The following is a 27,199-nucleotide window of genomic DNA, read 5'->3' on the forward strand; positions in this document are numbered from 1 at the left end:
TTCTGATGAAGTTTTCTTTCCATAAATCAATTGATTAATAATGTTGCCATTGTTCACTGTTTTCTAGAAAGCAGTTCACACCCAAAGACACTGGTTTTGTTTTTCGAGGGTAATACAACCTATTCCTGACAACAATGAGCATACACAGCTATTCAGTAAATTGGGGGAAGAAAGAACCAATCTTTCTGAAGGAACAGTAATTCAACCCATCTGTTCCCTTAAATTAAATTCTAGATTCATTGTATATTCTTTTAAATGAGCATTCATTAGAGAAGTGACTGGAGCTCATGTCCACCTCTCCTGCGTAATGGTCATCTAAGGCAGAGACACTGGGCACAAACTGAAACACAGGAGGTTCTGTCTGAGTATCAGGAAACACTTTTTTACAGTGAGGGTGAGCAAGTATTGGCACAGGTTGACCAGAGTGGTTGTGAAGTGTCCATCCCTGGAGACATCCAATAGTTGTCTGGACTCAGACTTGGGCAATCAGCCCTAGGTAGCCCTGCTTGAGCAGGGAGCTGGACCAGATGACCTCCAGTGGTGCCTTCCATCCTCATCCATTGGAGGAGTCTGATTCTGTGACTGATGCCTTGTAAAAAATAGCCAGATAAAGAGATGCCATGGACATGCTTCCATGTCCTCCCTGAGCTCTGATGTTCTGCCTTGTCTCAGACCTACAGCCCTGCACTGTAGGCAGACACTGCTCCTGTTTGTGCCGTGCAGCTCCTACCCAGTGACTGTGACTCAGCACTGCAACTTCAGACTATCCTGAACGAATTAGAACCTGAAATTTCAAACAAATTCATATTTTAGTTATGTTTTCCACACACTCTCTGAGGCTTTTTCATGTACTGGTGAACTTTCTCATGTACTGATCACTCAAGAGAAATGCAGAAAGATGATGTAACAACCACAATATCACAGTGTTCGATTCTGAAAAATGTCTTTCAATTTTTTCCTACTCAGTACTTTGACCTTGAAGTTCTTGGATGAAGCTCACATGAAAATGGAAGATCAGCCTCCTCAGAGAGTGTCCTGCCCCAAATCAGGCTAAGGAATGTCTTGAAAATGAGACTTATGATCCAAAATTACTGTGATAAGACAACTGGTTTTCTACTGCCTTCAGAAATGTTTATGTAAAGAAAGCACAGCTAAGTAAAGATGCTGAACAAGTCAACCATGAAGAACTGCACTTTTACAATAAAGGAAAAGCTACCAAAATCCCTCTCCTGCTTCACTCAAGCTGCACTACTCAAAGCCAGTGTCTGGTGCCTGTTCACATGCCCATGTGTTGGTAACCTCTTGTAACAAGAAATTCCCTCTCAACGAGAGAAGTTTACTACAAAGCTTCATTCAAACTGCCACATCCCAACCACTACATCACATACAAGCTTTCATAATTAGAACATTCAGCAGAGGACAGAGCCTGTGGTTTTGTCAGTTTCAAGTTCAGAGATCTTGAAAAAAAAAATCATTTCACAGAACTCTCAGTGTGAGGATTCTTGCAGCTTCTCAGGACTTCTCAGCAGGAAGTGAGAATATTTCCACAACTATCTATAACTATACGTATATAATTTCATGTAATTTACTATTTAGTAGATAACAAACTAGTCTCCAAATTCATACTAAACAAAGAATAGTCACTGTATTTTTATTCCATCTTCAAGTTGAAACTAGAAAATAAGAGCACTGGAAGACCTAGTTAGGCAAACAATCAAAACAGATTTCTGAAAGTAAACACATTCACATGCCTGACTTGAGCTTTCACCTAAATAAGCATCTTCAAAAGCAGCACATGTTCAAGTATGTGTTAAACAGAATCAGAGCAGCCAACTTTCCATTTTAAATTAACAAATTTGTAAATTTGTTTAGAAAGAAGTAATTTAAGAACTGACAAAAATGACAGCTGGAAGTAGTAGAACAGTCACAGTATTTTTTTTTCTTTTTCTAAATATAAATCAAGTAAGACTGAAATATCTTCAGTTTCATTTATAAAAGCAAGTTCAAGTTCATTTTAATTTTTTTTTTTAATCTACTGGCATTAATCCTTTTAAAATTAATAATGCTGAATTCATTTTATATTGCAATTGGAATAGAATTTTATCTTGCAATGGCAGTAGTAGAATTTTCCAGGGAATATACCATATCATTATATGACAAAAAGTAAGACTCCGCAAGAGAACATGAAGGCTACATCAAGCAACAGTCTTGGCTTTCTAACCCAGCTTTCTAATCAGTAGATCCAAATACCTCTGCTCCTTACTTAGTACTTTCATTGTACTGACTCATAGAATCATCACAGAATCATAGAATGGTTTGTGTTGGAAGGGACTTTAAAGACCATCTAGTTCCAGCTCCCCTGCATGGGCAGGGACACCTCCCACCTCCCAGTGTCTCACCACTCACACACTAAAGAATTTATTCCTAGTGTCTCACCTAAATCTCCCCTCTTCCAGTTTTGATCCGTTATCCCTTGTCCTCCCACTACAAGCCCTTGTAAAAAGCCCCTCCCCAGCTTTCCTTCAGGCAGGGGAAGGCAGCTATGAGGTCTGACCTTGAATGTTTCCAGGGATGGGGCATCTACCACCTCTCTGGGAAACCTGGGCCAGTGTATCACCACCCTCATAGTAAAAAAATTCTGCCTTATATGTAGACTAAATTTCCTCTCTTATAGTCTAAAACCATTACCCCTTCTCCTATCCCAACAGGGCCTGCTAAAAACTCTGTCCCCATCTTTCTTTTAAGCCCCCTTTGAGTACTGAAAGGCTGCAGTAAGGTGTCCCCAGAGCCTTCTCTTCTCCAGGCTGAACAACCCCAGCTCCTTCAGCCTGTCTCCACAGCAGAGGTGCTCAACCTCTCTAATAATTTTTGTGGCCTCCTCTGGACCTGCTCCAACAGGTCCATGTCTTTCCTGAGGACTTCAGAGGTGGACACAGTACTCCTGGTGGGGTCTCACCGGAGCAGAGTTTTTCTAATTCATAAAATAGCAATAAAATACAAACCAGAAAGCTACTCACACAGAGAAGTATGAAAAATTTCAGTTTCTGCTGCATGATGAGCTAAAATTCAAGGCTTCTTTAACAATCATTTCAACCATCATTTCAACCAGGTAACCACACAAACGTGAAAGAGCAAACTTTGAAAAGGTAGGAATCAAATGATCAAAATAAAATGTACCTTCCTTTACAGGAGGAACACGGTGGGGGGAAGGAAGAAGAAAGATGCTAGAGAAACTGTGAAATTGGAGGTGATAATCACATGCCAAGCCATCACATTTGCTTGGGTTAGTCCAAGGCAAACACTTCTGCATGGCTGAGAACGTGTTAATGAAGCACTGCACTGCACTGAAGACTTTAACCACTTCAGCACGAAGGACTAGCAGCTCCTCATTCAACAGCATTTTGAATTTTTCTTTTCATCTTCTTCAAAAAAGCTCTTCTGTCTCAGACAGCAAGTTTCCAATGGGCATTTTCCATTGTTTTCCCTTATCCTCTGACCTGAAGGTTTCAGTTTCCAAAAGCAAGTTCCACTCTTCGAGATTTCACATGGTTTGCAGTGAAAACACTTTGAAGAGCAACCAAGTGTTTCTTCTCCTTCTTGAAAGACTTTCTAACTCTTTTGAAGGCAATCAAATCTTCATTCACTGAGAAGGCAGCAGGAAGGTTTTACTTTTTGGTTCTTTTTTGCAGGGACATGAGCCTGATAAGAACACATTACACTCACCAGATTAGATCATTTATACCAGTGTTCAACCAACTTGGGGGGAAAAAACTTTCCAGAAAGAAAACATTCAGTATTAGAGATAGCATATGTCTGTTTGAAGACTTTTAAGAAGTTAACTTACCTATTTTATTTTTTTTAAAGAAGGCTGTCAGAAATTTTTAAAAGTCAATTTAAGAACACCCAGTATTCTGTTGATTCACAACCAGCCCACCTTTGAATATAATCAAATACATGAGAAAAATTGGATTGTGAACCCCAAACTGTATGGATTCGTTGTGTTGTAGTCTAGAACATACACACTGAGTAGTCTGAAATAGGGAGACTTTGTTGAACCAAGAAAGCAAAATAAAAATTAAGGTGCAAAATGAAAAGGCATCACAGTCTCAACTATAGACTAACTTCTGTTCTCATCTGATGTTGTTCTACATATCCTTAAAAAGGCCAATGTTCAAAAGGTTTGATTTTCTGAGTAAAATGGCAAGCCTGTAAGATGAACAAGTGGGGAAAAGAGAACACAAGGTGAGTCTTACTAACTGTCACACAGCAGGCTAGTACAAGGAACTAAAGAGATGGCAAGATTCCTGAAAAAGAAATCCAGGCTTTTGTAGATGGCAATGCACATCAGGGAAGAGAAAATACTATGAGATATGAGAAGAGAGAAAAAAAACAAAAGGCAGAAAAGCTTCAAACAGTGCAAATATAAAAATATAGAAATTGCCAGCAAAGGCAATTCTAGAAGTGGCTACACACACACCAGTGCTGTGATGGAGGAAAATACTAAGTGACAGGATAAGGCAGTGGTATGTATGTCTGAAATGAGAAACAGAAACATAGAATCACAGCATGTGTTGGGTTGGAAGGCACCTTCAAGATCATCTAGTTCCAACCCCCCTGCATGGGCAGGGACACCTGCCACCAGACCAGGTTGCTCCAAGCCCCATCCAACCTGGCCTTGTACATTTCCAGCAAAAACTTCCCTGGGCAACCTGTGCCAGTGTCTCACCACCCTCACACTAAAGAATTTCTTCCTAATGTCTCACCTAAATCTCTCCTCTTCCAGTTTTAATCCAAGCAAGAGGCTGAAAGATGCAAGAGAAATGAACACAAAAGAATTTTAATAGTCATAGATAATTTCCCATAAGAAAACAAGATCAGGCAAGGGATGCAACCAAAAAACAGCTTTTGAAAAAAGTTATCAAGGTGCTGAGCAAAGAAAGTCTCACACTGAATTTCTCCAGGAGTGAATAATGTGGGTTTTTAGATAAACTTTGGGGGGTTCTTAATAAACAGAGGTACACGACCTGTTTCTCACCCAAGTCATGATAAGGAACATCAGATGGTTATATTGAAAATATTCTTAACTGTGCATCTTGTGTGATTTTGGGCAAGTCATTTACACGAGGTTCTGGACTGTCAGGCACTGCTACCCAATGGCAGCAACAGAAATAAAATTGTCTATTACTTGCATTTGCACACTGCTTAACAAAAAATTAATGGGGTTTTATGGAAGGCTTTAATACTAAAAAAGTTACTAGTACAGTATGTGAAATGTATTGCTCAATTTGCTAGTCATTTTATACAAAGATACAACAAAAATTAAACTTTCTAAAATTTATATAAACTAGCTATTACCATCTGGTAAACTAGAAGCCTCCTTGCTCCTGAGAAGAAATTCTTCACCGTGAGGGTAGGAAGGCACTGGAACAGGTTGCCCAGGGAGGTTATGGAAGCCCCCTCCCTGGAGGTGTTCAAGGCCAGGTTGGATGGGGCTTGTGCAGCCTGGTCTGGTGGGAGGTGTCCCTGCTCATAGCAGGGGGGTTGGAACCTGATGATCTTTTAAGGTCCCTTCCAACCTTAATCATTCTGTGATTCTATGAATCACTTTATTAAAAAACATGCATTTAAACTGCTGCTCATAATTTGTCTTTTGATCTTGTTCAGGCCTATTTCAGCTAAATCAATAATGTATCTTAAGAGTCCCAGGTTTCAGATTAGTTGGTCATTATTAGTTTTCCACTTTTACAAATGTAATTGCAGAGGATTCTGTATTATGCTCACTGTACTTAATGGCTACAGACACTTGATGCACATCCAAGTCACTTAATAGTAATATTTATACTAATACATCATCAAACTACAGATCTTTAAGTCAAGGGGCACAGAAAATATTCTAGGCACAAACAATGTGCACCAGGGCAAAGGATTAATTTTTCCACAGTAATAGTCATAGTACTTTTCCCTACATCTTCTACCACTAGAGAACTTGATTTTTGTTCCCTTTAAGCACAGTAACATTAGAAATTTAATTCACTATACGTTTATATGTGCAGGAAATAAGGTCTAAACTGATCATAGAAAAAAAAAAAATCTAAGAAATATTTTTTCAGCATCCACAAATTCCTGCTCTTTTCCCTTTTATATAAGAATTTTTGTCATCAACTGGTTTTGTCTCTCAGATCATCAGTCACTGCAAAAACAGCTGATGACAATGTATAAAAAGCAGTTTCATAAAATGGTCAACAAAATATGAGTTACAACTTGGATCTGTATCAGGTAATACAACATTTAAATGTGCATTTATTTAAATCTTGCTTTTTTTTCCTCTTGTAGAAGGGTATTCCTCTCCCTAAATCTGACAAATTTTTTAGAATTTTTTCCTTTCCTGGAAACTTCTGTTTTTTAAAGCCAAACGTGTCCAACTCACCCTAACAAAAAGTAAGTCTTCAACACTGATCAGTGATAAAAGTTAGCACAGCATTGTTTTTAATACTATATTAAGATATAAACCTCCATTAAAACTTGGGATTTTATGCCTGTTTCCACCAATAGCAGCAGAAAGCATGCAACAAATAAACAAACCAAATGGGAATTCTCTTAAGCAATCCCTCCATGAGAAAAGCAGTCCAAACCATCTTACTAAAAAATTGCAAACTATGACATTTAAAACCTGTATTACCCCATAAACAGTAACTGTGGAGCTTGCTGTGATGAGCACCAGTCGTTTCCCTAGGTGAAGTGAAGTTGGTAAAGTAGATTCTGATGTGCCCTTTCAAAAATGGCTTGGCATCAATTACAGTCATCACATTCCCTGTTTCCCATTTTTTCTGAGGAAACACTACCACATTCAGCCTAATCTTCTGAAGTCCCCACAGTGATAAATTACTGAACTTCATTCTCTTTCTCACACTCCTGGGCAAGGCAGCAATTAAAAATGCCACTTTTAGCTGAAAAGATCTGCAGTCTGAAGATGCTACTTTTTTTATGAAGATGCACTTTAATTCCTTTGGCAACATGCCCAAAAAAACCTGGATAAACCTCAGTGCATAACAATGATCTGTGCTGTGATGGAGAAATAAAGAACATTTCAAAAAGAAAGTTATTTGAAAACTTAAGAAACTGAACTTGCTGGACGATTTATTTATTCTGAAATTGAGAGGAAAGAACCCCTGATCTATATTTTCTCAAAGAACAGAAGAAAAACTGAGCAAATTCAAACTAACCAAGCATATGCTGTTAAGAAAGTCTATCATATGGCACTTGGTGTTTATCTCAGCCTCTAGAAAAACTATTCTACATTATTTGTCAGTGCACTGAGTCCCTGTGGTTAAAAGACCACAGAAAAAGATTAAATTGATACCATTTATGGAATCTCAAAAGAAGTTCCATCAAACATTTGGCCAGAATTGTTTATCATATGCAGGATGAGCAGTAAAAATGTAACACGAGGTTGAAACCACCTTTTGTTAAGATTTCTAGATCACTGCATTTTTAATTTGACCATTTCATCATGCAAGAGCTAAACCTTAGTGATCAGAACAACTAAAAAGGACCTGAATTGCACTTCCTTATCCATCTTCTTCCATATATTCTAAGAGGCAACTGGTACTTGGCTCTAGACAAGAAGTGTAAATAAAAAGTTCTAACAGCAGCAGCTACATAAATGAGTACAATGAGGATGGAGACACCGTTTAGAGCCACAAAGATGATGAAGGGAGTGGAACATCTCCCTTATGAGGAAAGGCTGGGGGAGCTGGGTCTCTTTAGTTTGGAGAAAAGGAGACTGAGGGGTGACCTCATCAATGTTTACAAATACGTAAAGGGTGAGTGTCAAGAAGATGGAGTTAAGCTTTTTTCAGTGATGACCAGTGATAGGACAAGGAGTAATGGATACAAATTGGAGCATAGGAGGTTTAAGGTGAATATCAGAATATTTTTTTTTACTGTGAGAGTGACAGAGCCCTGGGACAGGCTGCCCAGAGAGGTTGTGGAGTCTCCTTCTCTGGAGACATTCAAAACCCGCCTGGACGCCTTCCTGTGTGATGTGCTCTGGGTGACCCTGCTCTGGCAGGGGGGTTGGACTAGATGATCTTTCGAGGTCCCTTCCAACCCCTAAGGTTCTGTGATTCTGTGTTTGCTACCACTAGTCATGAAATTAAAGCCTGAATAGATGGTTTTGGATGTGAAAGATGATCAGGATCATCTTTCATCAAAAGAAGTGTTACATTTATAGAGTGACTGTTCATAGAATCATAGAATCCAGTTCCAGTTACCATAATTTGGAGAGCGTGCCCCCTCTCTCACAAACAACTCTTCTGAAGAACTGATCATTTTTATCCTCAAAGACTGCTTGTACAAGCTCATGTGGTTCAGTCTGTCGCATCAGAGTGATTTTTTGACATAGGCCATTTGTTACTGCTTCAGGGGAAGATTTATAACAGTAACACATCATAATTATTAGCATCCAAGTCCAAAGAAATAGAATGTATGTCCACGATGCTGCACGCACATTTCTGACTAAAGCACTCAGAAGTTAGAACAATTATTTCCTCCAGGTAGCAGCTTTCCAGAGCTGTAACAAAGTCGTCTCCCTTATTTTCAGGGGCAAAGCAAGAAGCAAACAGATACAAAATGTAAATGAGACATGAGCAGTATTCATTTGGTATGCAGTTTCCCTATTATGTTATATACTAGGCTCTAAAGTTCTAAACTAACAACTCTGAGGATTAGAGTATTTAAAGAGACTTCAGTATGGAATTATAAATTAAAACCTACAAGGTGAAAAGAGAAGAAATGGAAGAAGAAAAGGGTGAATTAAGATGCAGGTGAAAGGCAAGCTGGAGGGCCACAGGTGGAATGTCCTTAGTGTGGCCAAGGCAGGTGTGGAGCCACACAAGTTCCATTACGGTAAAACAAAAATTGTTCAAGCAAGTTCTTACCATGTTGATTCTATCAAAACACATTTACAATTATTAAAACTGCCATATCGAGCTAAAAATGAAAATGCAGCCAGGAATTTTAATGAACTTACATGGAACAGCTGATACATGTAAAGCATGAACAGACACTCAGCTGAGGACAACTGATACACTAAGTAGCAACAGGAGTTTGAAACAGATGAAATAGCAATCACTTCAAAATGAAATAAAAAGCATTATTCCATCTACTCCTTCTGTTCAGAATTTTGCTTTACAGAAAGGAACAACTCAAATCCATAGAATTCCTTTTAACACACTTCCAGCTTTTCTCCAGCTGTGTGATGCAAGTTGTAACATTACATTGAAACTCTAATCTTATGTCGTGCAACATTTTCTTTCATGCATAGATCTAAAGATTTTAATAAATTCTTTCTGAAACTGTTCAGTAAATGACATTCACTTGCTGTGTCAGGAGCAAGAACATCCTTACAGTAGGTTACAGGTATCTGTTGTAAGACAGCACCTGTATGACAGTCTCTGTAGTTAATTTCACACTCACACAGGTTCATTTAAAACCTGGATTATATATTTTAAAAAAGCACAGGGATAACTTTGTTGGATCAATTTATGTAGGCACTGGAGAATGTGAAGCTGATCAGAGCTGCCCTATCACTTGGTCTCCATGGTTCTATTTTCTGGTGCATTTCAGCTTCTGCCACCTCATTTTCCCACCAGAGCAGCTGCCATCCTCCCAGCCAGTTCCTCACTCCTGGTTAAGTTAAAACACCAGAAATTACCATCACAATGGTGATGGTACCAGAAATGAGCACAGCAAAATTCTATGTTTGTCAACGTTAACAAGTGAAATGGATTAAAATACTGCACAAATCTTTCTAAGGCTGAATTATGGAAATGTATTTGGTCATAAAGTTAATACATTGTCTAGAATACTCAGAATTTCTATTATAATTAAAATTGAAGTATGAAATGCTTGAAGGAGTCTCTGCCTACAACAGAAGGCAAGTCTCTTCCACATTTTCCAGATAAGCCATTCTAGAATTCTTGTGTTGCAGAGTAAGATTTTCTGTGCTTAGGGGTAAAACAGACTTTTAAAATCTTACCTACAGCTTTTTTTTCATAAACCTCCTTGAGCTCACTTTATCCAGAACCTGATATACTGAATATGAGTTAGTTAATAACTCTAAGTCATGTGGTCAAAAAAGTACAGCACTATGAGTAAGACAAGAGTTGAAAGAAAGGGTTTATAAGCTGAATCATAGCATGCTACCCAATATGCCACAGGGCCTCTGATTCAGACCTGGACTATATGCTCTCACATTTTAAGAGTACATACAATGAATCAAAATCCACCTGCAGAGCTGAAAAAAAACACTTTAAATTGGACATTCAAGTGAAATTCAGGGAGCAGAGAGGCTGAATACTGGTAAAGTCAGTTCATTGTTGTCAACTCAGTGGAACTCTAATAAGTGGAGCAAGTCTTCAGAGGGCTGATCAACCACACACTTAACTCTTGGTGCCAAAACATTGTCCATTCAGCAGGAGCAAACACCAGGAAAAATGTGGCAACTCTTGTTTGCCACAGGATCAACACCAGGAGTAGTATAAAAGTACAAATAAATAAGGCACCAGAAATAGAGAGTGGTCTTTGTTCTGAACCTCGTGTCTGACCTGTTCTCATTGAGGAGGAAAACTAAACATGCAGGAAGGCATCTTGAGTTTATGACACTTGGTGATCTGGCACGAGGCAATTTATATTCTACAGACAGAATATAAATTCTATGTTCTGTAGCCTATATTCTATGTAGGCTCCAGGTGATCTCTGTTCTCTGCAAGAGGAAGTATCTTGCCCTAAGGAAGATACCTCCTGTTGTAAGGAAGAATACCATCTAATGCAAGCGAAGCATTTCAACAAGTGTCTCAATTTCTAATTATTCTTAAAACTTCTTATACAGCTGAATGGACTTTCACCACCATATTCTAAATGTTTCTTCTAGCCCTCTCCTCTCATCAAGTTTCAACCTCATCAAGTCTTCACATAAGCCCTTCTTTTATCTCCCTCCCTAACTTTAAACCCAGTCGCTTTCCAGCCCACTCTTCCCCTCACTTTCTATGCAGCCCATGCTCTCCTCCACAAGCCCACTTCAGTATTAAGACTTTTTGCTTTCTTATCATAATGTCACTAAGAAAGTAACCACCTCCTGCTGCTCTCTCTATTGGCAGAGTGCATTTCTGAGGCATTAGCATAGGATAAACAATCCAAAGCAATTTTTTGACTTGCCCGTGAACTTGGGGTGTCCCCATCCCCAAATGGGTTCATCTGCTGTTACCTTCTGAGCTACATCAGCTGCTCAGCAGGAACTTCTTTTGTCTGAAAGATTTCCAGTGTGACAGCATTGGAGCACCCTGAACATAGGGAACAGACACACATGAACCATGTATCTACAACAGGTTTTCTAGAGAGGTGGTGGAGGCCTCATCCCTGGAAACATTCAAGGTCAGGCTTGATGGGGCTCTCAGTAATCTCTTCTAGTTGGAGATGTCCCTGCTTATGGCAGCAGGTTGGACTAGATGATCTTTAGAGGTTCTTTCCAACCCACATGATTCTAAGTTTGCTGTTGCTACTTGCTGAGTATAGTAATGACTCAAATATAATCTGGTAAACTGATGAAAAACTACCAGAAATTGTTCATCTCAAGAGACAGTGATGTGTCCTAACTACAGCAACAGGATTTTACTGTAGTTGAGTAACAAGGTCAACAATGGCCACGTGCAATTCCGTGAGGAAATAAACTCTCATCACTGCTGAGTCTGTCGCTGTTCACATAAGCTCTGTTTATCGTGTTGATGTCACCTTTTATTTTTCCTTTCTTCAACTCTAGACCTGAGAGAAAGATAAATGAAATGTGATTTATACAGTAGATTGCACCTGCTACAACTACCCTTGATGAGATGTTTGTCTGGCTAGAAGTAGACCATCATCTCTGGTTTACTTAGTGACACCAAAAAAAGACTGGGGAAAATGGTGCTTTTGACACAGAGCAAGTGAATCTATCCAAAATCTTTCTATCAATACTATACAAAAAATTTAATGCTTTTTTTACATCAAATAAAATGGTAGAAAATAGGAAGTACTTCAAGCTGTAAAACGTCTTGAATTGAAACTGCAGTGATAATACTGACTGTAAAACACCAGATGAAATGAATGAATGGAGGGGGAAGAAGCAAGTTTATTTTTCCCTTTGGCTTTAGAGATTAGCTCAGTAAAATATTTTCTTCATGTTCTGAAGTACAATCTTCTCCAGGGCACAACAGATTGTTCAGTTCTGGCTGGAACAATTCACAAAAGAGGAAGAGAGTTGGTGAGTAGAAATACTTGTGAATATTCAGCTAAGTATTTGTAGAACCCTAAAAGCACCTAAAGGAATATAATCAAGGCCAAACTGGGAAGGGATGAAAACTTAAAGAGCATTTAGACCCAGACTACTGATAAACTGCAGGTTTTCATCCAAATCCAGATCATCATCCAATTTTGCCAGGTTTGTACCAAGTAGCAAGAATTGAGACCTCTCAGAGAATGACTCTGATTTTATTACCAACTTTATCTGAAGGGATGCTGCAATTCTTGGCCAGAAAGGCAACAAAAAACACCTTGCTGACCCAGCAAAGATTTATTTGGCTCACAGCTCAAATCTGGGCAGCTTTCAGGAAATGTGACTGGCTTTCTGGTATTTATCTCACAAATGTAAGTTAATTACGAAAAATATATATATTATTTTGATAAAAACCAACTTAGTAAGTGAAAGAGCTTAGTTTGTGGTATTTTTCTTTTAGAGGCTTGAAACTTTTTAGGGAAACAGAGAGACTTGTGTCTTTTTTTTTTTTCTTCTTCTTCTTCAGACTTGACATGTTCCATACTGAAGGAGAACTCAGGGCCACAGAATTTACAAGCGCAGCACTGAATTCCAAAATAGAACAGTGAGGAAGTGGAACATCTAAGTTGGACTGTATGTTTGTGCCTAAGATCTCATTCCTAAATTCACACTTAGCCAACTAAAAAGAAGGCATCTAAATTTCAGTTGTGCTTTGTAAATTCAACATTCCCACTAACTTCATCAGGATCCAGAATTATTTACTAGTTAAAAAAAATATATCCAACTTGTTCTGTTTAAGGATTTAAATTCAGGATTAAGGTTAGAGTTGTAACAGATTTAAGGCTCAAAGCATCAAAATATAAATTATACCTCAATTAACAGCATAGTTTCATACCAGACGAGCAGAGCCTGAAACCTACATGGGAGAAAATTCCAACTGAGATCTCATCTTGATACACTACTGACTAAATCAGAAAAGATGCACTGAAGACAGTGTATTAAATTAGGTTAGCTCTATATACCATATTTTAACACTTCCCAGCATTCACTGATAGTGCAGGAACAGAGCAGTTCCATGAGATTACATAAACCTCTCCAGTTTCTGCAGTTGAATCTCTAAAATTACAGCTCATTTTCAGGATGCAGGGGCAAATTCTCCTGAGCATGCAAGTTTCCAAGCAAATAAATCAGACAGCTGAAGCCCTTATAAATCATAAACCAGCCCTCAGTCTGCCATACAACTGGTCAGTAATCAATGGCTATGTCTAAGCTTAAACTAAGGTTTTAAAAACCCCAAACTATGCTTTCAAAGTCTTCTTCACTCAACTAGGACTTCTCCATTTCAACTCTTGATTTGGTCTTTTGTCCAGTTAGGTTCATGTAGCATTTCTTAATCCCAGAAGACTTATTCCAAAGAAATCATGGACATTATGTTGAACTGAGATACCTTGATGAGTAATTCTCCTTCTCACCTTGTTACAAAAAGGTGAATTATCCATGAATTACCCTCACGTAATGGTAATCCCTGTACTTTAAGGATCAGATTTCCACAGATCAGACTGATCTCTAAGCCTGAAGTTCATAATATGCAGATGAAGTAAGTGCGTGTTTCTTCCATCACTGAGAAAAACTACACTAAACCAAATAATCTCAGCTTCTAAGCATGAAATCCATCACAGAATTCCTTAGGTTAAAAATAGCACATTGTCTGCTAACAGGTGATATTTCTTTAAATTTCTCTCTGCAGCTTTTGCCTGAAGAGATAGAAGAGTTGAATATCTAAACTCACTGCAGTGCTACTCAGAAAGCAACAGATTCAGCCTCAAAATAGATTATTTCACCTACCATTATAAGCACAGCAATGCAGAGCTAAGCAGGGGGTAACAGGCTCTGCCTGCCAGATGCACCCTAGAATTGCCCAGGTTTCTAGCCAGTGCTTACCCCAAGTACTGAGGAGTGAGCAGTAGGAAAGAGAACATCTGAGCACATTATTACACCGTGATACTCTGTTCAGCCTGAGGGTATAAGCCAGCTTTATGATGAGATCATAAAGCAATTTTTATACAGAATTTATGAAATCATTATAGCAGTCATTTCCAGAAGCCAGTGACTGGTTTATCAGAGGACAGCCTGTAGCAAAATGGAAACTGCAGACTGCAGAGAAGCTCAACTGCAACACTGGCAGTATCCAAGACTGAAGCACAAAAACTGTAAGGCAAACAAGTGGAGAGAGAAGGTTTAAGCATTAAGACTTACAAATAACTGGACAAGAACATTTCAGAATCAGCAACAAGAGAAGCATTGATTTTCATTAATTTTTATTTGCAAAAATTCACCTTTATTTGAACACTAGCTTAGGCACAGCACACAAGATTGAAAATTAACTACTATTCCTGAAGATTTACAACAGACACCTGTTCCTAAATCCTTTATGAATGACAGCTGAGCATTTCACCACCCGTACAATTTGTTCAAGATAAACCTTGTTTCTTAACTTAAAAACTCCCACTTGCTTCTTACATTAGTCCTTGTCAAACCACTTTAATTGGCTGTATTATTACAAGATAAACATTAAACCATCATCAAGCTCTCACCCTGAATGGCACTGTGCAGGACACAGGCAATAGCCCAAAACCACTGAATTGTTCTGCAGCAACAGAAAGTGAAGGGAACTCCAAAAGATTCATAATCATCAAATATTTTGAGATTTGGGTTCAAAGGGGACCTTGGATCATCCCTCTTCTTTATAGCCCAGCTTGCTACCTTTTAGACAACCATGTTCTTACTCAGGAGAGGAGTCTGCATTTGACAACAAACATACATTCGTGTACTCTGAAAGAGACCCAGGCTAAAGCCAAACAAGTTAAAACCAAAAATACAGCCAATTCCTCAGAAGCCAGCCAGGAAAACTGGACCAGAAAACTTTCTATCTTTAAATGCTTAATTGACTCAATTATTTACAACAAGTGTGTGACAGGTTTCTTTTTAATTTGTCTAGTTTTTATTTTAAGCTACTGGTGGCTCTTGCTGTTCTTCCTATTAAACAGCACTGTCCAAGTAGAGAGAAGTTGCAATCAGAAATAAAAAGATGGTAATAAACAGAAGTAGACAGCAGGGTAAAATGCTGGATATAAAACCTTATCACAGAATGACTGGCAGTCAGATGCAATGTCTTCATTTCAACAGACAAATGCAATCACTTCAGTTATGGCAGGTAATTTTTTCTGGTCATTTGCCCAGTACCAGCCACGTGTGTCCCTAGACACAGGGACTTAATTATGTGGAGAGTCTGGTGAATTGAAAAGTCCTTTTGAAACATTCTAAACAGTTCTGAACTTCATAAACACTTTTAATCCAGACGGATCAAATAATTGATTTACAGTAGTTTAATTGGAACAAACTGGGATAAAATAATTTATAGTATATTTAACGTGGTAGATAAAAATAGAAGTAATAGAACTGGACTTTTGTTAAAATGGGATGAGCCATGAGAGCAAAATCACCCTACAGATGGTGGTATTTTACCAAGGTTTTCTCTCTCCTCATCCACAACAGACCTATCTTATAAGTATTGGAAAACTATGCTCTCTTGGCCACAAGGGCACATTACACACACAAGAATGTGTATTCCCTACTGTACATAGTTTTGATCACCTGCAAGGTCCTTCCATCACAAAATAGCAATTAAGTCAAAATTAATTCCATAAACCTAACAACAAAACCAAGCATGTGCATTCCTACCAAACTGTTTCACTAAACAGTGTTTAAAACCAAGCTCTTGCTTTACAGCTCCTCCAACATCCTCAGAAGACCACCAGGTAGACCATTGTGAACCCGTAACATCTTGGCTGACAGGACAACAGTGCACCAAAATTTGATGTTTTTTTCATGCATTTGGTGCAAAGATATTCTGCATTTCTAGATTTTTAGTCCAATTACAAAATCACATGTCCCTTACTTCCATAAGGCAGAAGTGTCCATAGGTCAGACATTCTATATGAAGTTCTAAACTTAAAAATTAATGCTGAACATTTTACCCACTTAAATAATTGCTTCCTCAATCTTGCTGATTTATATTTATGAGCAATTGGGAAATACTTTGCTGTGTCATAAAATACAAGTAAGGCTTTACTTATTTTTTATGACCTTCCATATGCTGTCATCATCTTTTTTGTACTACAGAATCAAAAGTAGTGATGAATCAGGAATACTAATGGTCCAAAAGAAACATACTGAAAAATTAATAGCTTCACCTGTTTATTGATTACAGAGAATCATAAATAACCTTACTGAGAAGAAAGCAAATTCATGTGCAAAGGGAGTTACTTGAGAAAAGCAAAGCCAGAGCTGGCTTCTCAGCCAAAGCCCTGCTGAGCCAAATGCTGCATCATACAACTCTCCATCTAAATTCTGAATGAATTGATGCAGAACACAGATCCAGGTAGGAAATGTGCCAACCACTACACGGCATTAAGAACATCCACCAAAGCTGGAAGAGACCAAGGAAGTGCCACCACTTACAAACTTTGTTATTTTAACTTGACATTGTATCTTCTGCAAATCTGGCCAGAAGCTTGTTCTTATTTCACTGCTCAAAACAGGAGGTTTACATCTTCAACAGGTAGAATCTTCAACAGAAATCCAAACAGTAGCTGACTCCAGGGAAGGCTCTCTGAGTAAGCACAGTGCAGCTTCTACTAACACAATTGTTCTTTCATCCTCTTACTTTATTTACTTTTCTTTTGGCTCTCTCAACTATTCTGTTTTATTATGTCTATGATCACCTCTACGGGAAGTTGGAAGATAAGACTGATGCCAAAATGTTCACAACGTAGAAATCCTTCTGTACATTTTAATAGAAGAAAACCAAGAATTCATACAGAAGCACCTTCCCACAGAGTACAGAACATAATAAAGAAACATGGGGTAAAGAACTGACATTCCTTTAGTGCACTGTACTGATAACCAGGCTCCTGTGAGCCTGATCTTGTTTCACCTTCATGTTTGTTTGTTCTAATATAACACTCCAAACACAGAACATCAAACTGTTCTTAAAAAAACAAAGGGAAATACTTATGAGACAAAGAAACCTTTAATCACACAAGAAACCATAACACAGTACAATGAAAACCAAATATTTTACTTCTTTTTATGTCACTTACCTTCACATGGCTGAAGTCACCAACTTTGCTGCTTTCCTGTGGATTGATGGGTTTGGTCTCTACTCTTGGTTTGACAACCTGTCGAAAAGGGCTGGAGAGTGGAAGTCCACTAACACTGATTCCATCTAGAAACAGAACAATGAAATTACTTTTGCTTGTCTAGTAACATGTATTATTAAAAAAAAAAAAAAATTATAACCAAAGGGAGATAAAATACACTAAAAGAAATACAAATATTTTAAACAAAAAGGGAAAAATAAGAGATAAAGATTATTTTACTATATTTTCCCCTAGAAGCCAAAAAAACCCGAACAGGAATCCACCTAAAACTCAGTGAAGGTCACTGGAAAGGAAAGTGAAACATCATGACAGAAATGTTAGAGTTAATAATACGAAATTAGTTTTAATATTTACAATATCAAAAAGAACAAAGGCAAAAGTTTGTGCTTTTCCACAAGACTGGAACTGCTTAGTGTCTTTCAACTTACTTCCAATACAAGATCTGGGGATTCCTTTTCAAGTTTATGTTGTTGAACAGAAAATAGAGAAGACCTATTTTATATAATTTGATGAAAAAACACACTGAACACTTGTCTTGTATAACACAAGACAGATTGGAAACTAAGGTTTACATTCTAGTAGTCAGCAAAAAGCTTAGCAGAAATGGAGATGATTAGAGGAGTGTCCTCAGCTTGGTATTTACGAGCAGTCTGTGTACTGGCAGTGCCCTGGACAGCAATAAAAGACAATATGACAACTTAGCAGTGTGTTTTATTGCCAACAAGGTTGTGTGGCTTTAGGGTAAATGGATACACTGCAGCACATTTGGGTTTCTCACCTACCAAAGCTACATTCTAAGCACCAACCAGTAAAACGTGTGAAAATTTACTTTTGAATCAAAAAACATCAGAGGAAGAAGAAAATCAAAATGATGAAGTTTTAACATACATTAAATCTACAGTAATTATTTATTAACAATTTGTTATTATTTAGATATACATCCCAAGTCCACAGAAGAGCAGGATTTTGTTCCTTTCTGCTCTGCAGAGCAACTGCAGACATCCACAAATTCACAAACACCAATTAAATACAAGGAAAATCTCATCTTGCAGTAGACACATACCTCCTTACATTTGGGAAACATTAAATCATTACACAAAATCCAAACTTATTTCCTCTTTGGAAATTGCTCCACTCAGATAATATTTGCTAATATCATTATTCAATTTGATGACCTTGATTCTGGACCTCTTCAGGATACATTTATCACAAGTAGAAACCAGAAGAACAAGATGGAGTATTAAATGCTTTTGCTTCATTGAAATCCAACTTCACAGATATCCAATAAGAAAATAAAGGGCATCTCCCATATTCCTTTCCTTCCAGTTTCCTTCACGAACTAGTTTGAAAAAGAACCTTAGTTCATCCTTAAAGGTACAACAATATTAAAACTGAAAGAGGGGAGATTTAGATTAGACATTAGGAGGACATTCTTCACTATGAGGATGGTGCTGCCCAGGGAAGCTGTGGCTGCCCCATCCCTGGCAGTGTTGAAGGGCAGGTTGGATGGAGCTTGGAGCAACCTGGGCTGGTGGGAGGTGTCCCTGCCCATGCAGGGGGTGGGACTGGATGATCCTTAAGGTCCCTCCAACCCAAACCATTCTATGATTCTGTGATCAGATTTGAAGATTCTGATTCAGGAAGCTTACTAGTAAAAAAACTCAAGTTTTTAATTTACAATTAACTCACCTTATATGAAAATATAAATAACATTAAAAGAATGATTACAGTTTCTCAGAGAATTAATATGTTCATTATGAACCATAACCAACATAATCCTTTCAGCTCTTAGCATCTCTTAAAAGCCAACATACTTATTAGCTTAAGATATGAGGCAATACTGTTCTAAAAGTTACAGGCAACTTGCCAACAAAACTGATCATAAATCTATTTTATAGCAGGCTTCTAAATCCACTCTTTTTTTAATGAAAAAAACAGAAAGTTTTACCTAAGGAAAAATAATTGTTTTCAAACTGACGAATGATTTTCACTAGTTTTGATTTAGAACAAAAGTGGACACTGATTAGTGCAAATTGCTAACTGAAAAGAAAAACATGACAAGAGCCAAGCATGAAAAACTGCACAGCATTCTCCACTTTCTGTAAGGCACAAGTGTTCCCTGCTTTGAGAAAGGAATACATAATAGCTAAAGCAGCACCAAGGACATAAAACTAATGCCTTTCCTAATTGCTTTATTAAAAGGCCATTCTATTTTCATTTTCTTAAGGATAAAAAAAAAAAAGCATGGTTTAAATCTTTTCTCTGGGGAAGAGAAAAAGCAAAAGGATCATCAGAGCTGCAAAAGGAGGTAGGATAGACAAGTAAACACTGATTCTGCTTCAGGTTGAGAGGAAAAAGTCTAAGGTTTGACCACTGAGCGGTCAAATTGTCTGTTTCAGTCTGTGGCACAAAGACTTTACATACAACACAGAGCCCCTACCAGGGACCGTGTTATATTTCAAACTACTGACCCCTTCACACCTTTGTCAGGGGACATACAAAAAATAATGTCCTGCTAGTGGTTGTTTTTTTGTTGTGTTTTGGTTTGGTTTTTTTTAATTATTTTGCTTTTCCTGTTCTCTGTCCAGGCAGCAAGGTCAGTCAGACGTTGTCCAGCTCCTCTGTAATACATTAGTCACCACTGAATGAGGAAACATGTTCTATTAAAAGCCCTGGTAGATGCAGAACTTAATGAGGGAAGAAGAAAACACATGATTGAAAAATGGAGAGCATCAATGAAGAAGTTCACCAGAAGTTTTAAATTACTTCACGATTCTATTTTTTGAGATTTCTTAAGTTCTTCTCTCATGAAGTTTAAAGATATGAAGAAGCTAAATTCGCCATAGTTTTCTTTCATCAATCCATACTGTCAAAGATCTTCAGTAGCCTTTCACTATAAAAAGAATTATTGTCTTTCTGCTCTCTCCAGAAATCATAGAATGGTTAAAGCTCAAAGGGACCTTAAACATCACTGATTTCCAAACCCCCCTGCACGGGCAGGGACACCTCCCACCAGTCCAGGTTGCTCCAAGCCCCATCCAACCTGCCCTTCAACACTGCCAGGGATGGGGCAGCCACAGCTTCCCTGGGCAACCTGGGCCAGGGTCTCACCACCCTCACAGTGAAGAATTTCCTCCTTATCTGTAATCTAAACCTCTCTTCTTTCAGTTTAAATCTGTTGCCCCTTCTACTCTCACTGGAAGCTCTTGTAAAAAGTCCCTCCCCAGCTTTCCTGGATCCCCTTCAGGCACTGGAAGGTGCTCTAAGGTCTCCCTGGAGCCTTCTCTTCTCCAGGCTGAACAGCCCCAACTCTCTCAGCCTGTCCTCATAAGAGAGGTGCTCCAGCCCTTGGATCTTTTTCATGGACCTCCTCTGAAATCTTGTTGATTTCTAGAATATTCCCATGGTAACAGCACATGATCAAGACTTATTTTATGGTAACTGCAAACACACAGCTTGCCTTTCCAACATCACCGTCAACTGCTGTCACAACAGAGCAAAATCTCTTCCCAAGATTTGCTCTCCCATCTTAAATGTTAAGCAAATTGTCAATTTAATTTCATTAGCCACTTTCACAGCACGCTACACAGAAGAATCCTACACAATTCCTACCTTGAATGAGGTGAAATTTACCAAAGGAGTTAAACCTGCAGATTTATAACCCAGTGACTACGCACTGAAGAAAGAGCTGGAACGGGACAGATTCCATCCCATTCCAAGACACAGATCCCTTGTAATGCCGAGTTGTACAAGAAACACTGGCTTGGTCCAGGTGACAGAAATATAGGCATTCTTCAAGAGGCACATCACAACTACAGTGGTCTCAAACTCTATGGCAAGGAAATCCTTAAATAACCTTACCACTGAAACCAGGACACCACACACGCCTGTTCAAATTCCACAGCGGTCCTACTGGCAATAGGATGCCACGTGGGATGCAAAGTTTTCTGTAGATCCATGAAATGTCCTTAACATTACATATGGGGTGTCCATGTTTGGGTGCTTGCAGCAGGGGCTGCAGGGCCTCTGTGAGGAGAGGGGAAGGGGGGAAACAGGTTGGAACAAGAACTCCAGAGATACATCAAGAGTTTTTTGCACAACACACAACTTGAGCATAAAATATCACAACTCAAATGCCCTGTCAACCCATTTGTTTATTTTGTCAGTCCACTGCCTGATAGAAACTCCAAAACAAAGAGCCTCTGGTAGGCAACCTCTCCCAAGAATACTCTTGACAGTTTTAAAGTACTTTAAGCATGCAGAAAAAAAGAGGGCAACTCAAGTCAGGAGAAAATGCTTGCCAAACCAGAATATGCCTTTTTTCCCCAGAAAGAAAAAAAAAAAAATTAAAAAAATAATAATAAAAAAATTGATCTTGTATTCTGCTGAAAGTGGGTGGAATTCTAGAAACCTGCTGTCTGCAGCAAGAAAGAGGGGAATAACACAAAAGTAGCAATGTAATCCACTTCAGCCTTCACACTACAGAAGAGTATTAAGATGCAGTTCCTTCTCTGCCTCCAAAATCTCTGACTAGCCCACAAGAGACCCCAGGCAGCTGTTCTCCAGGCAAAGCTTGGATTCCATCAAGGCTCTGGCTCCCAGGAGAAGGCAGAGACAACACGTAGCAGACTAAGCACTTCACTGAGACTCCATCACATTTAAAGAGAATGGCAATATTAATTAATAGCAAGTGCAGTGTAAGTCAAGATTGCTTCCTGGTGAACTAACCGAAGTAAAATTGGAAGTGAGATTTAGAATAAGGGTGAATGCAATGAAAGGGAGCAAATGAAGTGTAAAGAAATGCATCATCAAAGGCTAGAGATTATTTATGCACACTACATTAGATGCTAAACTAAGTGCCTCAGAAAGGAAGCAGTGCAACAGGATGGCAGGTCAATTAGGTTGTATGTGCCAATCATAAATTTTTTACTATTTGCATCATGTCTGCTCTACCTGTTTACATGGTAAAGATCTGGGACCTGAAACACCTCTTACTGCATGTTTGTAGAGTGGCTGGTACAACTGATAGAGGCTAAGTTCCTATGTCACTTACGGGGTGGGTTTTTTAAACTGTGTGTATCAGTCAAATTATAATTTATTTATTTTTCTAATAAAAAAATATTTACCTAGATTAAAAGGCAGTTGGAAGAGAAAAAGTCATCTTATATAAGCACTAGAGCTGGAATTCAAGAAGAACTGTGTAAGAAAAGTTCTCAAAAAAATAAGAATATTATTAAAGTAACACAATGGTGAAACATTTGTAGTTTTACCAAAACCAACAAACTACTCGTTTACTCAGATTAAGAGCAGTCAGAATGAAAACTGACATCTTCAAACTACAGAGATAAAAAACTTCGAAGAAATGAAGTATTTTGGAAAAAATATTCTAAATTATTGAATGTAATAAAGGCAACCAAGAATAGTCTTGAAATACCTCTGAAGACTTTCATTATCATCACTAGTAATACAATTACCCTAATATGAGTTCTCTAGGCTACTTAGTTTTTCAGAAGACCTATCAAGACTACATTTAAATTCAAAACCAGGCATCTTACTAACAAAAACCATTGTCTATATGCTATGTAAGTTTAGGAAGGTTTTTAAGTAGAAAAGCAGTGAAGTGAGTATGAAAAAGACAATGGTCTTGTATATCAGTATTAAAAACTATGCAAGATCACAGCATTTAGAAATACACTACTATTTCTCTGCAAGAGAAGAGAAAGAGAGACTTGAGGCATGGATTTGCTTTCCCCTTAGCACATAATTAATTAGTTCCTTTGATGAGTTTATGAATTTAAATATTCTTGCACCTGTCTTTATGTTCCCTATACACAGAATGAATGAGCACTAGCATTTTACATAATGAAGTACTCATCGTAGACTAAATTAATTAACTTTGCAAAACATTATCCCCATGTAGCAGAAGCTTTTTTTAAAGGACTGCTCCCCACTAGCTAGTTACCACGCAATCCAGAAAGAGCAGCTCTTGTTCCTTTTCCCATTGAGTGTCAGGAAAATACTGGGTTTCAGTCTGACTGGGAAGGAGAATTCATTATGCACATAATGTGAGCATCCCATTGACCTCTTCAGGCCACCTTACCAGGTGACAGAGACCTTACTGTTTCATCACCTGAAGCCATCTATCCACCTTAGGATCAAGTTTAACACACACACTGACTTTCCTAAACAGGACTTATATAGCAGGAACCATGAACCATCCACCTGAGGGGCAGGAGATCCAAATCTTCATTTGCTGCAAAAGGATCTCCTACAGGGAACCCCTCAATCTAGGTCAACTGGTTTCCATACATAAGCCTCATCTTCTTAATCCTAATTAATGAAGTGTCTCTAGAACAGCTTCCCAGATGTTCACAGTGTTTGCGAAGTAATTAATTCCAAAAATAATAAACCAAGGCAATCCAGATTGTGACAAGAACCTTAACTGATGTGCTCTAACAGGAGATGTTGTCTGGAACACACATAGGCTGTATTTGCAGAAACCCAATTGCCAGCATGGAAGCCTGTGCAACAGAGTGGCATGTTCCTGACATCACAGCTGGGACCTCACAAAACATTTAATGTCCAGTCAATAAAATGCCCCAAAAAATCAGTATAAATAAAAACAATCTTAATTTTGTATGTGAAACAGGAGGCTCTCAGCATATCGTTACTGCTCAGGGGCAAGGTCCTGGAGCTGTTCATCAACCTACCAACTCAATGTTCAGCAGTAGCCAAAAATCAAATGACAAATTGTGCATTGCTGCATTACACTAAGGAAAGTGATATAGAACAAAATAAAAAGCATCATGAGGTCGCTACAGAAAGACACAGATTACCTTTCAAATAACGCCTCCAGCCTACCTCAAACATACAGAGCTGAAAGAGATCAAAAAGGGCATCAAGAAGGGTTATCAGTGCATGGAACTGCTCCCATAACAGGGACAACTAAGGCAGTCAGCAATCTACAGTCTGCAAAAGAGACAACTGTGACAATGACATGAGGAAAGCATCAGGACTGTGGGTACGATGCTGAGGAGATGCACTGTTCCCTGTTTCTTGCAGTACAAGAGTCAGGTAGTACAAGAAGGACACCAGTAAGTGCAAACAGCTGCAAGCCATTTAGCTATGACTCTTCTTCACGTTGTACCATGAACAGCATTGACAGAGAGAACAAGCCATCTTATGGAAGAGAAACCCACTAAGGATGACTAGCAATGCCTAAAACCACAGATATCATACCAGGCTCTGGAAGTTCCTGAGCTAACAACAGTTGGAGCCCAAAAGCCCAAAGGACAGTAGCATGTATGTTCATGATTTTCCTTGTGTTCTCCCACAGGCATCTGCTCTTGGCCACTATCACAGGCAGGATATTGGACTAGACGGTCATTGATCTGATCCTGTACAGCCACTCATGTGTTTTTCCTTCCTTTAATCTAGAAGAACATCTAACATTTTTCTTTACGAGACAGTAGACCATCAACACACAAGAATTAGATCACCAATTTTGATTGATAACCTAGTTTACTTTCCAATTGGATAAGTGTATCATCAGAAACATCAGTAATTCATCCTTTCTGTATTATGTCCTGATTACAAACAGCATAAAAGGAAACAATTTCAGCAGCAAATGAAAACAGATCAAAGTAACAGATGCCCTGCTAAGGGCATTACTTTTAAAAGACAAAAGTATTTTGATCATTATTGTAAAACTGGTCTTCCAAAGACAAAAGTACCACGTGATTAAAAGTCACGTCAGTTGCCATTGATTTTTCTAGCTCTTTGCTGTTCTTTACATCAGCATCTGCCTCTTTAGAAAGTACAATAGTTGTAAAGTTAAAAGCCATATAAAAAAATTAAAGCAGCAAGTAAAAATGTCAATATACTAAGCATCTCTAATAACATTTTCAAAGTACCCAAAGATACCCAGGTCCTAAAGAAACATTAACTTTCTACTCCTTTATCATTACTGCACAAGAAAATGTTGAATTGCTTCCAGGCTTGTCACACAAGCTTTCAAAGAAGCCATAAGGCAGAAGTAAAGTGAAAATGTTCAAAGATTTTGCTTGTATGTGGGCCTATGAAAGTTAAGATAGAGGTAAAAAAACAAACAGAGGCTTAAATTCAAATCCCACAACTGTTTGAGCAATAAGTACATTATCTTCTCCTTCTATAGACTATTTATTCATATCTTATTTAATCTGAAAACTGCTGGGCTAGTGTAGCTCCTGAGTGCCTTTAAAGCTTTTTGGAGACAAAGATTACATATATATATAGATATAGATATAGATGATATAGATATAGATAGATACATATATATATATGTATGTATGTATGTATATTTATATATTTATATATTTGGAATATATATACATTTGGAAGTGAAATCAGCAGAACTGACACTAAAGACAGTAATGTCTACCTTTTACAATTTTGACTTCTATAATAATTTTTCAAGTTATATTCATTACATTGATCAAGTTCTTTCTCATTTCCATGGCTTTCATTTCTTTCCTAGTTATATGTCATACATGTATCTTATATGTCAACATATCAAAGCTAAGTCTCCAAAATTCAATTTAAAATTTGAATCTCAACTGGCCTAAACCACACACAGTGTCATAGATAATGAGTTGAATTATGACAAGTTCTTAATAAGTACAATAAGTCATTAGAATGTCCATGGAAAAGAGAGGTCATCTACAGGGTACCAGAGGGCCTAGAGTTCTGGGATCTGTAAGTAATGCACTGCCACCTAATCCTAAAATATTTTTATAACTTATGTACTTTACACCAGTGAGACTGAAAAAACAAAGCAGTCTTTTAATCTTTACTAAAAATTAATACCAGTTCTGTCTAAATGCATTTGCAAGATAACTCATGGAAACCAGTCCTATTCAACTTAGATCAGCTAAGCATGTGATTTTAGTGTATTTTTTTCTATACTGAAAATACGTATTTTTCTAAAGATTAATTATACTGATAATGAATACCTGCAACTGGACCCTGGGAAAGAGTCCAAAAAATAATGGAGTTTTTTTTCTTTGTTTTATTTTTTATTACAGGAATCTCTTTTTTTGTCAAGTTAACTCAATCAGTGTAAATATATCAAGCAATTGAAAAAATACAGAGTATAGCAATTAACTCCAGAGAGACTGTGTGTTTATTATAAAAAGGAAATCCTTATTACAACTACCTGGCACTTGTAATTCCAGATAAATCTAATACAAACATACATTGGGATTTGGTTGTTTGGTTTTCTATTATTCAAAAGAAACTATGAGTTTAATCACATGAAACTTGCTCTACAGCACAAATACTAGGGGAATTGTGCCCCACTTTTCAGTACAACACTTCTAGCAAACCTGCAGTCAGCCATGATTAAGAATTCTACATAACTTGGATAACTAAATTATCAACATTATTTCTCTTTAACACCCACTGATGTTTCCAAACTATCTTCATAAGATAAGGATAAAAGGACACACATGAAAAAACACTCTGTCAAGAAAGATAAAAAAGCCAGCAGGGCAAGGTCTCATGATGGAAAAGTTTGGTCAGACTATCACACCCACAGCTGTTACAATAATTCAGTTTTCAATCCAGAGGGCTCAGTGAACAGCTTTCTTTGCATTAGACACAAATAGCATAGAATCACAAAATGGTTTGG

General features: G+C 38.0%; 1 protein-coding gene across 2 annotated transcripts in view; it reads right to left on the reverse strand.

The window, feature by feature from the left end:
- Positions 1-27,199, reverse strand: part of TRAPPC9 (trafficking protein particle complex subunit 9) — a 485,651-nt gene that overhangs the window by 376,593 nt on the left and 81,859 nt on the right. For both annotated transcript variants that reach the window (XM_051612453.1, XM_051612451.1), the window contains one exon: positions 17,473-17,597. In XM_051612453.1, the coding sequence (XP_051468413.1) occupies positions 17,473-17,597 (125 nt within the window). The remainder of the gene's footprint in view (positions 1-17,472; positions 17,598-27,199) is intronic.

The sequence above is a fragment of the Apus apus genome, chromosome 2, assembly GCF_020740795.1.
Source record: "Apus apus isolate bApuApu2 chromosome 2, bApuApu2.pri.cur, whole genome shotgun sequence".
NCBI lineage: Eukaryota > Metazoa > Chordata > Aves > Apodiformes > Apodidae > Apus > Apus apus.